General features: G+C 61.0%; 1 protein-coding gene across 1 annotated transcript in view; it reads left to right on the plus strand.

The window, feature by feature from the left end:
• The first annotated feature begins 297 nt into the window (after positions 1 to 297).
• Positions 298 to 16507, plus strand: part of LOC138808113 (protein Wnt-3a) — a 39685-nt gene continuing 23475 nt past the window's right edge. Inside the window, exon 1 of the mRNA XM_069994055.1 lies at positions 298 to 373. Coding sequence (XP_069850156.1) covers positions 303 to 373 — 71 coding nt within the window. The 5' untranslated portion in view covers positions 298 to 302. The remainder of the gene's footprint in view (positions 374 to 16507) is intronic.

Raw genomic sequence — 16507 nt, forward strand, 5'->3', positions numbered from 1 at the left:
GCAGCGCCGCGCCGCTCGGGGCGGTCGGGAGCTCGCGCGCCGCGCCCCGCCCGCACCTGGCCGTGCGGCCGCCGCGCCGGTTCGGGGCGCCCGGCGCTCCCGCCGGCCCGCGCCGCGCCCGGCCCCGCCCCGCCCGGCCCCGGCGGGCGCCCCCCGCGGCGCTGCCCCGCCCCCGCCGCCCCGGGCCTCGGCCCGCCGCCCGGCCGCCGGCCCACCTGGCGCAGCGCCGCCCCGGAGCCCGCGCGCCGCGCACACTCGCGCACACACGCGAGCCCCGCGCCCCGCGCCCGCGTCGGCCCGCGATGGCCGCGCTCGGATACTTCGTGGTGCTCTGCGGCCTGAGGCAGGCGCTGGGCAGCTACCCGATCTGGTGGTGAGTGGGGAGGGGTGCGTGGCGGGCGCCCGGGCCCGGCGGCGGCGGGGAGCGGCGGGGCGTGGGGCCGCGCGGCGAGCGGCGGGGGCGGCTCCGGGGCACCGGCCCTCGCGCACACGCGCGCGCTCGCACACGCGCGCACACGCGCAGCCCTCAGACAAGACCCAACAGCTCCGCGCGGTTACGTAAAGACGGCCGGGCGCGCGGGGCGCCCCGATCCGCTCCGAGCCGACCGCGGCTCCCGGCCGTCGGGGCTGGGAGCCCCGCGCGCCCCTCGGGAAGCCCGCGCCTCCCCCTCCCCGAGGGGGGCAGCGGCGGCCTCAGACCCGGGCGGCGAGGCCCGCTCGGCTCGGTAGACGGAGGCCTCCGCCCTCGGGCCTCCGGTGCACGGCCGAGGGGAGCAGGAGCCGGCGGGCCGCGATCCCGACGCGGGACGGCCCCCACGCGCAGCCCGGGCCGCGGCGCGGGGCCCCGGCGGGACGGAGGCCTCCGCACGCAGCCCGCGCCCCGCCCGGGAGCGCTCCCCGACGGCCCGCCCGGGATCGCGCGCAGGACGCGGAGGGAAGGGGCGAGCCGCGCGTCTGAGCCGATAATACCTTCTCCTCCGAGGTGGCTCCGGAGGGGAGCGGGGCCGCGGGCCGGGGGGGGGGGGGTCGGTGGGGCGCGGCCCCGACGGCGGGCCGGGCCCGAGACCCCGCGCGGCACCTGCCGCGGAGCGCGGCCTCGCCGAGCGCCCGGGGCCGCGCGGAGCCGGGCCGCGCCTCCCGGAGCCCCGCGGGCCCGCTCCCGCGCCAGGCTTCTAATTAGAGCCGCCGCCGCGCATTCCCCCGCCGGCCATCTCCGTCCCGTCGGCCGGGGGTCCCGCGCGGCCCCGCACGGGCGCGCCACCCTCGCCCGGGCCCCGCGCTGCCCGCCGCGTGCGCCCTCGGTGCGCCCCGGGCGGGCGGGCGGGGAAGGGAACGGGGCCGCGCCCTCCTCTCGGTCCCCGCCCTGCCCCGGCCCCGGCCGGCCGGGACGAGCCCGCCCCCCGCAGCGGCCGCGGACCGGCCACGCGGCGCGGAGGGGAGGACAGGGCGGGAGGGGGGGCGCCCGGGACCCGGCCCGCGCCGTCCCGCCTCCCCTTTCCCCCCAGAAGCGTCGCCCTGGGCGGGAAGGGCGTCCTGGGCACCGGGGCTGGACGCAGAGCGCGCGGGACTTCTCGGCACCGGCCACCCTGCCGGCTGACCACCCCACCGCCCCCCACCGGACACCCACCGGACACCCCACCGCCCCCCAAACAGCCACCCCACCGGACACCCCCACGGCCACCCCCACCCTCCGCCTCCTTAATTGGCTGTTTCTATTTCACCTGCCCTCCCAGAAATGAAGCCGCCCGCCCCACGGCTCCCCCCGCTCCGTCCCCTCCCCGTCCCTCGTCCCCTCCCCGTCCCTCGTCCCCCCCGCCCCGTCCCCTCCCCGTCCCTCGTCCCCTCCCCCCCGTCCCTCGTCCCCCCGTCCCCTCCTCGTCCCCCCCGTCCCTCGTCCCCCCCGCCCCGTCCCCTTCCCGTCCCTCGTCCCCCCCGTCCCCTCCTCGTCCCCCCCGTCCCCTCCTCGTCCCCTCCCCGTCCCTCGTCCCCCCCGCCCCGTCCCCTTCCCGTCCCTCGTCCCCCCCGTCCCCTCCTCGTCCCCCCCGTCCCCTCCTCGTCCCCTCCCCGTCCCTCGTCCCCCCGTCCCCTCCTCGTCCCCCCCGTCCCTCGTCCCCCCCCGCCTCGTCCCCCCCCGCCCCGTCCCCGCCTCGTCCCCCCGTCCCTCGTCCCCTCCCCCCGTCCCTCGTCCCCCCGTCCCCTCCTCGTCCCCCCCCGTCCCTCGTCCCCCCCCCCGCCCCGTCCCCTCCCCGTCCCTCGTCCCCCCCGTCCCTCGTCCCCTCCCCGTCCCTCGTCCCCCCCGTCCCCTCCTCGTCCCCCCCGTCCCTCGTCCCCCCCCCCGTCCCTCGTCCCCCCCGTCCCCTCCTCGTCCCCCCCGTCCCTCGTCCCCCCCCCCCCGTCCCTCGTCCCCGAACCCCGCCGGCCTCCTCCGGAAGCGGCTCGAGAGCCGTGGGCTTTTGAAGTCGGGGCGCCCGGGGCGGAGGCCGGCGGGAGGGGAGCGCGGGCCCCGGGGGTCCGCAGTGAGGCGCGGGGTGCGGGTGAACCGGGGGCGGGGCGCGGTGAGCCCGGAGCGGGGCGGGGGACCGGGGTGGGGGGGGCCGGGGCTCGGGGGTGGTGCCGGGGGACGTGGTGCCGGGGCGCTGGGGGGGGTACTGGGGCGCGGGGGGGGTGCCGGGGCGGGGGGGTACTGGGGCGCGGGGGGGGGGCCGGGGCGGGGGGGTACTGGGGCGCGGGGGGTGCCGGGGCTCGGGCGTGGTGCCGGGGGACGTGGTGCCGGGGGACGTGGTGCCGGGGCGCGGGGTTGGGGGTGCCGGGGCGCGGGGCGGGGGCCGGGGCGCGGGGTTGGGGGTGCCGGGGCGCGGGGCGGGGGCCGGGGCGCGGGGTTGGGGGTGCCGGGGCGCGGGGCGGGGGCCGGGGCGCGGGGTTGGGGGTGCCGGGGCGCGGGGTTGGGGGTGCCGGGGGACGTGGTGCCGGGGCGCGGGGCGGGGGCCGGGGCGCGGGGCGGGGGCCGGGGCGCGGGGTTGGGGGTGCCGGGGGACGTGGTGCCGGGGCGCGGGGTTGGGGGGTGCCGGGGATCCCGTTCCCACCACAGTGAGGTCACAACTGATCAGGCGGCCCTGGCGGCCCTGGCGGCCGGGCGGGCGGAGCAGGCGGCGGGGCGGGCCTGGACCGGGCGCCTCCCCCCTTTTCCTCTCCCGCCCCCTTTGCCTCTCCCTCCCAGTCCAGTCCCGCGGCCGGGCGGGGCCTCGAACTCAGGGCCTGGCACAGCCCGGGCGTTGTGCTGGGGGCCGGCACTCCAGGTCGGCCTGGGGTGACTAGAAGAACCTCATGGGCCTTTCCGCCGCCGCCCTCCCGAGCAGCTACAAGGGCCGGTGTGAGCCGCACTGCCTGGCTCCTTGTCCAGTGCTCTTTCTCTGAGAGCGTGAACAGAGACGTGTGGGGCCCAGCACACCCGCCCTCCTCCCCACCGGGTCACTGCCACTCCGTCCTGCTGACCGCATCCTATCACCTGCCCCGTGTCAGCCAGGGCCCAGAGGCCGGCCCTGACTGCCCCACCCTCTGCCCCAGGCCAATCTCCAGGCCTCCATCCCTGCCATCCTCTGGACGATGCCCCTTTCGCTTACTGCCACTTGCATTTCTTGACTCTCCCCTAAAAGAGAGTAGACCCCAGGGTGGCTCTTTCCTGACCAGGACCCCTCCCCTGGCCTGTCAGGAAGGCTGTCCGCCCTCCCAAGGCTCCCCCAGCCTGCGTGCTGATCACAGCAAGCTGGTCCCTGACCGTGCAAACGCTGTTCTGCTTCTTGCCCTCCAGCGCAGCCTCCACGGCCTCCACGCCCTCACAGACAGACTGCCTCCTTGGGTCCGTTCCGCCCGACTGCTGGGCGTGCAAGAGACTGTGGAAAGGTGGCTGTGAGGCTCCTGATGCGAGATTCAGGAGGCGACCATGATGAGCAGAGGGTGGGTTTAGAGTGGAACAGAAGAGAAGGCCAAGGAAGGTGAGCTGAGCAGGGCCTGGCGGCCCCAAGGACCCAGAAAAGGTGCAGCAGATAGCGGGGCTTGCCAGACCACAGATCCAGGGGCCCTGACTTCAAGAGCTAGTTTCCCTCTCTCTTTTCCTTCCTCCTCTTTCCCTCCCTCTTTGTCTGGCATCTTTCTGTCTTTGTCTTTCTCTACCCCTTTCTCTGTGTTCTTACCAACTCTCAGTCTCTGTCTCTCTTGATTTTTGTTGGTTTCTGTCTGTCTCTCATGGTCTCTGCTTCTGTCTGTTTTTCTCTCCATCTCTTGCTCTGTTTTCCTTGATCTCTCTCAATTTCTCTGTCTCTCTGTCTTACACCACTTCCCAGGTTGGTAAGGTCAGTAGCCAGCAAATAAGATTCGCAAAGGGAAGCAAATCAAAACCCTAAGCTGACCTCCCCACTAGCAGTGCTGAGAATTTCAGAACCGCTGAGATGAACTGCCAGCAATCAGTTATACAGGCAGGGCACTATCAGAAACAGTCACAGGATTATTCCACACCAAAAACCTTGTCACAAAGCCACCAGTCTTATCTACTACCCTGGTCCTTGGCTAACGCCTCTCAGGACACAAAGTATACCTCCCCCATCTCTTCCTGCCCCTGCTGCTGATACCCGCAAGGAGCTAAGGGGGACTCTGTCCTCCCCATTGGATGATCTTCTGCTTCTTTGGCCTTGATGATACCTGTTCCTCTGTTTTAAATGACTTTCTGTCTCGTGGTCCTAAGTCTTCCAGGCTTTTAAGCAGGACGCTGGAGGATAGTCAGCAAAATCACAATGAATTCAGTCCAGGGAGGACTGATGACCGTGCTTCTCCTGGGTCCCCCTGGACCGTGGGAGTGGACAGTACCAGTCTCCTGCAGTTCCACCAACTTCATGGACATCAAAAGTAGAACTCACGTTTGCTGCCTCCAGACAGGCACCATGGTCAGGGCTCCTCTGTAAGTGATTAATCACGTGTCCAGAAAGAAATCAAAAGTAGAATAAGGTGGCCATGGGGGCTTGTGACATCATAGCAGCTCATGACATCATAGCAGCTTGGTGCTCCAATTTTTTAAAATGTATTTTGTAATAAAAGTTTGTAAATTGCAAAAAAAAAAAAAAAAAAAAAAAAAAAACACCAACAAGCCAAATTCTTCTCTAACTAGTTTAAAACACCCTTGATACCTGCTGGCCAGCCTGAGATCACTCCGTGCGTAAGCAGAGTCCTTCCACAGACTACTGCCCTCTGAATTTTGTTTCTGGACTTTTGCACTTGTTTCTGTTCTGAAAAAAAAAAAATGGAAAAAGTTCCAGGAGATGAGGTGTTTGGAATCCTAAAAAGGCCTTTGGGGAAGGAGGATGTGACATCTGTGTGGTTTCAGAGGCTGGAAGAGAACCTTGTCGGTGATGGAACAGGAGAGGAGGCCCACTGAGCACCGCATAGAAAACAGGTTTCCTAGGAGCCAAGGTGATGCCAGTATTGCTACCTGAGAGATGGTGTGCCACCGAGAAGAGGCAGAGAAGGGACGGCTACAGATGCAGGTGGAGCAGCGTGGTCCCACACCCGACAGGAGCAGTACTCTCCGCAAAGCCCCACCAAAATTACTCCAAATATCGCAAGGCGCAGTCCAAGAAAATTTGATTTGATGGTAAGCTGTCAGACACAGAGGACACTTGTGGAGCTTCCTGGGCTGACTCAGAGCAGAAGTGCAGTCCTCTGGCCCCCACGGGGGGCCTGGCTTGTCACAGGGCACCTGTCCCTCCCCAAAGACACAGGGGCCAGCATCCCTGCACCTCCATCAGTAAGAGGACTTCATTTACTCTCCTTCCTGGCCTTCCACGGCTAATCATGCTAAGCAAGTGCATGGGGCAGGGTCTTTCCTATGAAAACCAGACCCTGCTCCTGAGTGAGGGCCACAAAGACACAAGCAAGTGTTTTCACCGCTCCCTTGTCTCCTTGCTAGACAAGTTCCCAGCCCTGAGGCCAGAAGGGACCTGGCCTCTGCCTCTGCCTCGGTCTCCCTCCCAGGCTTCCCAGGTGGCACCCCGGAGGTGTCTGATACATTGGTGCTTCCACATTCCTTCACCAGAGAAACGTGCAGCTGCTGCCCAGAGAAGCTGGCAGATACATGGCCGCCAGCAGGGCACGGGAGCCTCCCTGCCTGCCGGGACTCGCTCAAAGTATGTGTCAGTAATCCTGCTGTCCCGTGGGGCGGGGCGGGCGCTGGCTGGGGGGCTTCAGACAGGGCCTTGCAGCCAGCGCGGGGACTGCGGACCCGTCCCCACCTCCAAGGGCTGTGGCTCCCATCTCTGGAGATGCCACCCATGGGAAGAGACACCAGAACTTTGGGGTCTCAGCCAAGCAAGCAGCCCTTTATCCAAGTGGCTCCAGATAGCCCCCTTCCAGAAAGGACAGCTCGGGTCTTCTGCTGAGAGCCAAATAGCTCTGCACTCCGGTCTTAGGAAAGACGCTTCCTCTTGCCTATGGAGAGAGCCTGGGCTCAGTGGTTTGGGACCAGATGGATACGCAGAGGCCTGGCAATGCCAGCCCCTCCCGCCCCGCAGATACTCCTTGTTCCCTTGGGGCCTTGGCAGGGCCGCCGTGGCCTGCCTGTGTCTGACTCTGCTTACTGTGCCTGGGTCCGTGCCAGCAAAGGGCAGAGAAGATGAGCGAGGCACCTTCTGCCCCAGACAGTCAAGCAGGAGGTGTCCAAGGGCCAAAGGGTCCCAGAGAGGCAAGCGCAGGGCCACGGGCACACAGTGCTTCCTGGAGGGATCGGCTTCCAGGGCCTGGCAGCTGTGTGTCACCTGCTCCTGGGAGCGGTGAAGTGCTGGGGGCCATGGAGTGGACGACAGCCTGGCCACACCTCCTCCCGCTCCTTGACCCTTGCATAGAGTACATTCTGGCCACCTCTGTGTAGACAGGGAAGTGAGGGCCAGGGCAGGCTGTGGTGAGGAAGGATGCTACAGCCAGCCAGCGAGTGGTAGTGCGGGAGCCTGGGCTCATCCCCAGCACAGCAGAATGCCGCCCCGCTGCCCAGGCCTCTCCCTGAAGAGCCCCACCCGCAGCCCCACACAAGCAAGCAGGGTCCCCCGCTTGCTCCTGGAGTTCCCCCAGGAAATGTGCTTGCACAGAGCACGTCGACGCTGCCAGATTTTTGTGCAACAAGAAACCCAAGAGCTGCCAGTCCTCTGATGACTGGCTCGGGGAGAGGCTCCAGAGGGCCAAGACCCCCACGGCCAGAGTGTGGTAAAAGCCCAGCGGGGTGGCGCCCGTCCTTTGCCCTTCACCTCGGTCCCTGGGCACTGGTAATTGTGGAGCCAATCTCGTGATACAAAGACAGTAAAATTCACATGAAGCCAAACAGGAGCTGGAAGCCCTTGGCCCAGAGAGGCCGGTGCGGGCCCAGGCTGCCTGCTCAGCGTCCTGGGCCAGCCTTTCTTCCCCTGCATGTCACAGCCAGCGTCTCTGCTGTATCCCTGGCCAGTCGCCCAGTCTTTCAGCAGGAGCAGGGGAAGGAGGAGGGAGGAAAACCATTAGTGCTGTGGGCTATGGGCGTGGCTCACGTGGCCCTGACCACAGCCTGAAACCATGCGTCTAAGGACAGGGCTGCTTTCCAAAACAGCATTCTGCATGCTCCACACGGAAGGCAATGGACTCCTGTGAATACAGTGATCCAAAGAGAAAACTAGCAGCGTGCACGAAAACGAAGGCAAGACAGTATGAGTGACATCACACAAGCCTTTTCATTGGTGCAGGTTGTTTTGAATTTACTCACGGATACAAATCCAGCTCTGCTGTGGAGGCTTGCGTCAGCTGTTAAACATCTCTGCACCTCCGAGCCCTTCAGATGGTGCCCGTGCCACCGTCTCCTCACCTGGCCCTCTCTGTTGCATGGGCGGTGACTCCAACGTCGAGCTTCCAGAGAAAGCCTTGGAGCAGGACTAAGCAGGACCTCTCGGGAACAAGGAGTGGCACTCCACTTGAAATACTCGGCTTTTTTGGGGGGGGGGGGGAGGGGGAGGTTAGGGGAGAGGGCAAGGGATCCTGCAGCTAAAGTCTAGCAGTTCAACCAGGTGGCAGCTCAAAGTGGAAGGTAGAGCCTGCGGGGACGCTGACCCCCACAGGGCTGGCCGGGAGAGGGGAAGGGAATAAATTCCTCACAGGGTGAATCACAGAGGCCAGGTGCAGAGAAATGGGTGCAGTTAGGGCGGCCCTGGCTCCCAGCTCCTCCGAGGCTGGGCAGGGCCTTCCTGTCCTGCTGTCCTGCTGTCCTTCCTGTCCTGCTGTCCTTCCTGTCCTGCTGTCCTGCTGTCCTACCTGTCCTGCTGTCCTACCTGTCCTGCTGTCCCTCCTGTCCTGCTGTCCCTCCTGTCCTGCTGTCCTTCCTGTCCTGCTGTCCTACCTGTCCTGCTGTCCTACCTGTCCTGCTGTCCCTCCTGTCCTGCTGTCCTCCCTGTCCTGCTGTCCTCCCTGTTCCTGCTGTCCTCCCTGTCCCTGCTGTCCTCCCTGTCCCTGCTGTCCTGCTGTCCTTCCTGTCCTGCTGTCCTGCTGTCCTGCTGTCCTGCTGTCCTACCTGTCCTGCTGTCCTACCTGTCCTGCTGTCCCTCCTGTCCTGCTGTCCTTCCTGTCCTGCTGTCCTGCTGTCCTCCCTGTCCTGCTGTCCCTCCTGTCCTGCTGTCCTTCCTGTCCTGCTGTCCTTCCTGTCCTGCTGTCCTACCTGTCCTGCTGTCCTACCTGTCCTGCTGTCCCTCCTGTCCTGCTGTCCTTCCTGTCCTGCTGTCCCACCTGTCCTGCTGTCCCTCCTGTCCTGCTGTCCTTCCTGTCCTGCTGTCCTCCCTGTCCTGCTGTCCTCCCTGTCCTGCTGTCCTCCCTGTCCCTCCTGTCCTCCTGTCCTGCTGTCCTCCCTGTCCCTCCTGTCCTGCTGTCCCTCCTGTCCTGCTGTCCCTCCTGTCCTGCTGTCCCGCTGTCCCTCCTGTCCTGCTGTTCCTCCTGTCCTGCTGTCCCACCTGTCCTTCTGTCCTACCTGTCCTGCTGTCCTACCTGTCCTGCTGTCCCTCCTGTCCTTCCTGTCCTGCTGTCCTGCTGTCCTACCTGTCCTGCTGTCCTACCTGTCCCTGCTGTCCTGCTGTCCCTCCTGTCCTGCTGTCCTTCCTGTCCTGCTGTCCTACCTGTCCTGCTGTCCCTCCTGTCCTGCTGTCCCTCCTGTCCTGCTGTCCTTCCTGTCCTGCTGTCCTCCCTGTCCTGCTGTCCTCCCTGTCCTGCTGTCCTCCCTGTCCTGCTGTCCCTCCTGTCCTGCTGTTCCCCCTGTCCTGCTGTCCTCCCTGTCCTGCTGTCCCACCTGTCCTGCTGTTCCCCCTGTCCTGCTGTCCTCCCTGTCCTGCTGTCCTTCCTGTCCTGCTGTCCTCCCTGTCCTGCTGTCCCTCCTGTCCTGCTGTTCCCCCTGTCCTGCTGTCCTTCCTGTCCTGCTGTCCTCCCTGTCCTGCTGTCCTGCTGTCCTCCCTGCCTAGGCAAGTTCCAGACCTCACTGTGGTCCAGTGAGGGGCAGAGCTCTGGGGCCTGGCCAGGCAATGACTCATTGCACAGAGAGGATCTCTCATTCCCAACATTCACCTGGGCAAAAGGCAGCGGTGTAGCCTGAGCCCGGATTCCAGGGTCCTTCATGGTGGCCTTAAGTAAGGGCCCGCTGTCCCTGTCTGGATCCTTCCTGGTGGCCTTAAGTAAGGGCCCGCTGTCCCTGTCTGGACACTGATTGGCACAGCTGTGTGGAATTTGTGTGCGCCGTGAGTGAAGGAGAGGTTAGAACATCTACCAGGTGCCCCAAGGAACTCAGGTGGGAGCTCAGGGGGGGCACCAGAGGTCTAATGAGTTCTCACTGGACAGGACAAAGTGCAGGGTTCAGCTACTCGACGGGTCCACTGCCAGGGCCCAGGGCACATCGGTCCCTTCCCCTGCTCAGCACTGTCCTCCCTGTGTGATCAACTTTGCCCTTGGTAGGATCCTTAGGACTTCCAGTGGCCAGTGTGGGGGTTCATGACCTCTAGGGGGATGTCTCCTGGCCGACTCCTGGGAGAATCAGATGGAAGGAATCAGGAGAGACTGTGAAGGGCAGACACACTTTGCGTTAAGACTTACCTTAAAAGGGTCCTTGTCGGGCTGGGGATGTGGCTCCGTGGCAGAGCACTTGCCTAGCGTGCATGAAGCCCTGGGTTCAATTCCTCAGTACCACATACACAGAAAAAGCCAGAAGTGGCGCTGTGGCTCAAATGGTAGAGCGCTAGCTTCAAGCAGAAGAAGTTCAGGGACCATGCCCAGGCCCTGAGTTCAAGCCCCAGGACAGGCAAAGAAAAATAAAAGGTTTCTTGTCCACTGGATGTATTTGGAATCTTGGAGCATCTGAGCTAAAAGCTCCCTCGGAATCCAGTGGTGCTGTTGGGTCTGGGGTCGCTGGGAAGGCTCTGCTCCAGTTCAGTGACGGGGCTCTGGGATCCTCAGCAGCGTGTCTAGAGCAAGTCCATTCTGGAGGAAAGACTAGGTCTGCTGGTCGTGGCTACCACACTCGTGAAGACTGGCCTTGATGGACGCGGCGCTCTGTAGCTAGGAGACAGGTCGGCCTTGTGATGTGATGTGCGCTTCCTCGTGGGTTAGAGGCTCACAGATGCTCTTTTACACATGTCATTTGTGTTGAACTCGCTCCTGTATGCCATTTTGCATGAACGGCAGCTTAATTATGTATGTATGTATGTATGTCGGTCATGGGCTTGAACTGTAGACCTGGGCGCTGTCTCTAAGCTCATCAGCTCAAGGTGAGCTCTTTACCACTTGAGCCACAGCGCCACTTCCAGCTTTTTCTGTTGAGGTGGTGCTGAGGAATCGAACCCAGGGCCTCACGCATGTACAGCAAGCGCTCTACCACTGAGCCACCTTCCCAGCCCCTTAATATATTTTAAAGGCTTTGTGGGATCTTAAAACTGTGCAGAAGGGACTCTGGATGGGACTACATCCTGGAATCTTCTCTCCAAGCCTTGGCCTCCTATTCCAGGAGGCTCTGGACTGTGCCTGTGCAGGTTGTATGGTTGAAGGGAATTATGGATGGGGCCCGTGAATGGGTCATCCATGAGCTTCTCCTGCTGCTCACGTGGGAGATGGGGAGGTAAGCCTCTGGGCAGTAGCCAGTGGCCAGAGCCGGGGAGTTTGAAGTCACAGATGTATCTCAGGAAGGCTCCCTGTGGGAAGAAGGCTCTGAGGGCAGGAGGCAGGGCTGCAGGGCTGAGCTGACGGGAGGGTGCTCTCCCTGGAGCTCTGAGAAATGGCACCCCTGAGAGATGCTTTTCTTTTTCCTGGGGGCCTGAGAAGCTCAGAGGGTGCTAGAACTCAGGGGAGGGTGAGAACAATCCATTATGAATGGGGGGAAGGGAGAGGGTGAGCCTATTAGTTCTTGTCACTGTGGAGTGAGTACTCACAGACTGAGGGCCTTTCATAGCTCACTAGGAGTAGGTAGCACATCTGTATTCTCAGCTCTGGGCGTCAAGAGGCTAAAATCAAAGTGCTAGGAACAGCTTGCCTTCAAATTCATTGTATTGTTAGAGGTCACTTTGTGCATTTGTAAGACTGAGCCCCTGATTAGTGACCATCTGTGGCTTGGAGCCCCCACCCCCATGCTCTGTAGTCACTCTCTGGACCTAGACTCTGCCCCCCTCCTCCTCTCGCCATGTTGGGGCTAATCCTCGTCTTCAGGCCCCTCTGCCATCAGATTGTCGGCCTTAATTTCCGTCTGGAAAATTCTGGTGGAGTTTAGGGATCCCACGCATGGCTCTGGGGCTCAGGATGGGGAGTTGGGAGTCTTGACAGGTGGTAGGCTTGGCGAGCCCCGCAGTGCAGGACAGGCAATGGGCAGAGGCAGCTCAGTGTGCACTGTCTATGCAGACCGTGGCGGAAGAGTGCAGGAGAGTACGAACAGCAGATCAAGGCGCTGTTCTCACTCCATTCACCTTGAGGGAGGTGGCAGTTATAAATGGAGGTGACACCCTACCGCCAGAGCTGTGGTTTCCAAACCATCACCTCGAGAAGGCAGTAGTTCCTTTCATCCTGGCAGACAGTTGGTGTGGAGCCTGAGATGAGTAAAGGATTGATCCTCTGAATCATAAGCTTGTCCTCAATGCTTGTAGCCGTTCAGTTGGCTTAGTCTTTATAACCATTTTTCCACTTCTACTCTTTTTTTTTTTTTTTTGGTCCAGTCGTGGGGCCTGAACTCTGGGCCTGGGCGCTGTCCCTCAGCTCTTCAGCTCAAGGCTAGCGCTCTACCACTTGAGCCACTTCCGGCTTTTTTCTTTTTGCTTATGTGGTGCTGAGGAATTGAACCCAGGGCCTCATGCATGCAAGGCAAGCGCTTTACCACTGAGCCACCTTCCCAGCCCGTCCACTTCTACTCTCGATGCGAGTAATAGTAGTACAAAGAACTCTGCGTGTACTGGATGCTTACGCGGTACTCATGTTCCCTTGTTGCTGTGTTAATACAAAGCAGTTATCTGAGTGTGCGCTGCATGTCTGCAGTCTGTCCTCACAGCTTGGGAAACAAAGGCAGGAGGATCACAAGGTTAAGGCCAGACTTGGTGTACAGGAAGAGGTCTTGTCTAGGGCGGGGTGTAGTGGCTTACGCCTGTAATAACAACTATTAGGAGACAGAGATTTGGAGGATTATAGTTCAAGGCCAACCCAGCCAATAAGGTAGCATGGTGCTGTGCAGCTGTAATTCTGGCTGTTGGTGCTGTGCAGCTGTAATCCTAACTGTTGGTGCGGTGTGGCTGTAATCCTGTTGGTGCTGTGCGGCTGAATCCTAGCTGCGTCAGAGGCTTAGGTAGAAAGGTGGCAGTGTGACACCAGCCCTGGGCAAAAACAAAAACAAACACAAAACCCAGAGATTCTATCTGAAAAAGTAAAGCAAGAAGAGTCTGGGAGCATGGACATTACCCTGAATTCAGAACCCAAGTACCATGAAAAAAGAGAAAGAGAGGGCTGGGAAGGTGGCTCAGTGTTAGAGCGCTTGCCTTGCATGCATGAGGCCCTGGGTCGATTCCTCAGCACCACATAAGCAGAAAAAGCCGGAAGTGGCACTGTGGCTCAAGTGGTAGAGTGCTAGCCTTGAGCTGAAGAGCTGAGGGACAGTGCCCAGGCCCAGAGTTCAGGCCCCACAACCAACAAAAAAAGAAAAAGATAAAATAAAAAACAGGGTTCAGGTATAGCTCCATTGTGGAACACTTACTTAGCCTGCACAAGACCCTGGATTCAATCCCTGTCCACAGAATGAAATCAACAAACAAAACAGGAAATTACTGAATCAGGAGTTTCATTTTCACCATAAATGTGTCACTCCATCTGTTCCTCTAACCGTGTTTATTCGTCACTGGTGCCTTCTGGACATAAAGCGGCCTGGTGGACAGAGCTCTGGATCATGCAAGACTTCACCCTGTGCTGGTCTGGTTTCCACTTGAGTTGCTATTAAGCAACAGCATCTACTGAATCATCCTGACTGCTCATCCGGCGTGGCTCCCTGCCCTTCCTCTTGGTGTGTTAGGGATCGTGCACAGAGTCCCTCTTCTCTCAGGACTTTCTCTCGGTGCTCCTGACACATTTTTAAAAAACAGGGGAGCCTCCTTGGCGTGCTGCAGTCAGCCAAACACTGACACCCCCAGTTTTTGCGTGTATTTCCTAAGAACTTGCTCTAAAAATAGGAGCTGTGGGATGAAGCACCGTCGGGGGTCCCCTTTTCAGGAAGCCCCCCAGAGCCGCCTGCTGCCGTGAGCACTGGTGGACTGAGAAAGGCTCACACCCTTTTCCGCGGGGGATTTCTCCGGCTGCGGGTGTCGCTGCCCGCGCATTCCCACGTGCTGATGTTCTCAGGAGGCCCTGAGGGGGAGGGCGAGGGGGGCGACAGTCTTTGGGCGGTCAGGACTTTTTATATGATTTAAAAAATAACTCAGTTGATTCGTCCAGCCTCCTCTAAGATCTGAAGGCTTAGTCAGCCCCATCGGCCCTGCCCTGTCCCCAGCCCCCAGCTCTCCCCCCGCAGGACTTCCACCACCTGGGTGGTGGGAGAATGAAGGAGGCAGGGGCCATGCCCCTCTCCCTGGCCTTCGTGAGCTGAGCCGGAAGGATCCGGCAAGGCTTGGTTGGGTCCAGCTGGAGTTGTCCACACCCGGCCCGTGGCCCTGGGAGATGGCGAGCAGAGGCCTGCCCTGGGAAGGGGAGCAGGGGAGCTGACTCAGCGCACCCAGGAAAGGCGCTGGAAGAGGCTGTGGACCGGAGTTCCCGCCCTGCCCGCCTGGGAAGCACTCTTCCCCGCCCAGCCGAGCAAAGGACCTGACCTTCCTCGGGCTTGGCCTGGCTCTGTCTGCAGAGGTGCAGGATTCTGGGGCTGGGGCAGAGCACCCTCTTGCCATTTTACCTCCCTGCCCCCACCATTGTGAGACCTGGCCTTTGGCTGTGATGGTGGAGACCACCTGCCCTTTGGAACTGGCCACTGCCCTGGGCTGTTCCTGCTTTGAGGACAGTGAAAACCAGGGTGTCTGTCTGTCTGTCTGTCTGTCTGTCTCTCTCTCTCTCTCTGAACCAATAATGATTGTTTTCCACTTGTTCAAAGTCTCCAAGTCAATAAACCCATTCCAAGAGTAAACATGTTCCCTCTTATAGATGACAGACAGATGAACAGACAGCCTCTTCCCTGCTTTCCTGGCAGCTATGAGGATCTGAAGAGGAAAAGAACAGGTCTCAAGAGTGTGAGACAAACCATTTCTGAAACAATCTGAGCTTTGAGCGGTAATTTGCAAACGCTCTTCCCCCCATGTTCCATGGGAAACATTGACGATATTCAGGAAAGATGTAGACCTTGGACCGCAAACAACTCCATATCCATACCTCACAATTGACTCAGGCTAGTGTATCCTGTACACTTCCCACCACCGCCACCGTTGTATGGTTCATGTACACATTGGCCTTCTCCATGACCGACGGCTCGCGCGTGCCCACCCCCTTCTAGCATTCTCTGTGGAGCGGGTAGAAGGGCAGCATGCTAGGGCATGAGTGAAGGACAGAGCCTAGCAGAGAAGTCTTACTGAGGGTGCCCCACTGTTCATCCCTGCTTGAAAATGGAAGCCCCCCATTCCCACAGAGAGATCAGAGGGGACCCAAAGGCACAAGGTCTCTGTGCTCTGGTCATATAAAATTATAGTTATGGAAATGAAAACAAGGTTCTTTCCCATCTTGTTTGTCATTTATCTGTCTTTGGGGAGGGGTTAGGGGGTACATGGAGAGACAAAGGGTGAACGAATGCAGCAGTGGCATTTACTACATACGCTGTTGAAAATGAACTGTGCAACTTGTGGACAGGAATGGGAGGAAAAGACTGGGAGAGAGCAGGGGAAGGGGCAATAATGTCCAGAGAGAAATGTACTCTTTACCTGACTTATGTAATGGTAACTCCTCTGTATATCATCTTAATAATAACTCATAAGTAAGCCTCCGGGCTGGACATGGTAGCACATGCTTGTAATCCAGCCACCCGAAAGGCAGCAGGGTAGGATCACAGTACATAGCTGCTCCAGGCAAAACATGGAAAAACAAACTAAAGCAAAAAGACCAGGGAGCCTGTCTGCCCATATGGGGAGCAAACAACCAACCAGAATTCCTGTCTCGGTCAGACCAAGTTGGGTTTTTTGTTTTGTTTTTTTGTCAGTTGTGGGGCCTGAACTCTGGGCCTGGGCGCTGTCCCTCAGCTCTTCAGCTCAAGGCTAGCGCTCCACCACTTGAGCCACAGCGCCACATCCGGCTCTTTCTGCTTATGTGGTGCTGAGGAATCGAACCCAGGGCCTCATGCATGCGAGGCAAGCGCTCTACCACTGAGCCACCTTCCCAGCCCCAGGCTGAAGTGTTGATCCTCTCATTTCACCTCCCCACAGACCCCTGAGGCACTTCTGCTGAGACTCCTGGGCTCTCCAAGGTGCACAGTTTGAGAAACACTGGCCTTAACTGTCCCCCCCCTCCCCACTGTCCTGTACTTCCTGCAGAGGAGCGGGGTGGGCTGGGGACAAGGAGGGTGGGAGAGCCCGAGGCCTTGCCCAGCTCCGGCACCCCTCCACGCAGCGCCTGTCCCACCGGTGGGCGCTGCCCAGCCCAGCTGCTTGGCTCTTCTCTGAACTGCTCGCTGTACTCATGACTGCCTGTGAGGTTGGTGCTCCAAGTCACATCTCTGAGCCCAGGAGGAGCCCAAGCTTGCAGGAGAAGGGAGGTCAGCAGCAGGGGGGGCATAGACACCGGGAGGGAGCCCTCAGCAGAGAGCAGAGTGACACTCACTGTTGAAGAGTATTTCTGAGATCCGGGGAACCTTGTGCTGTTAGAGTTCCACACGTGGGAAGGCCCTGGGACACGATGGCGGAGGGCTGAGGAATGGAAAGGGAGGAGAAGGTGAGGTTCATGTGTGTGGTGGACGGAAGCAGGCAGGTGAAGGGCAGGTGGGCCT

The sequence above is a fragment of the Dipodomys merriami genome, unplaced genomic scaffold (assembly GCF_024711535.1).
Source record: "Dipodomys merriami isolate MVZ:Mamm:240054 unplaced genomic scaffold, mDipMer1.0.p SCAF_440, whole genome shotgun sequence".
NCBI lineage: Eukaryota > Metazoa > Chordata > Mammalia > Rodentia > Heteromyidae > Dipodomys > Dipodomys merriami.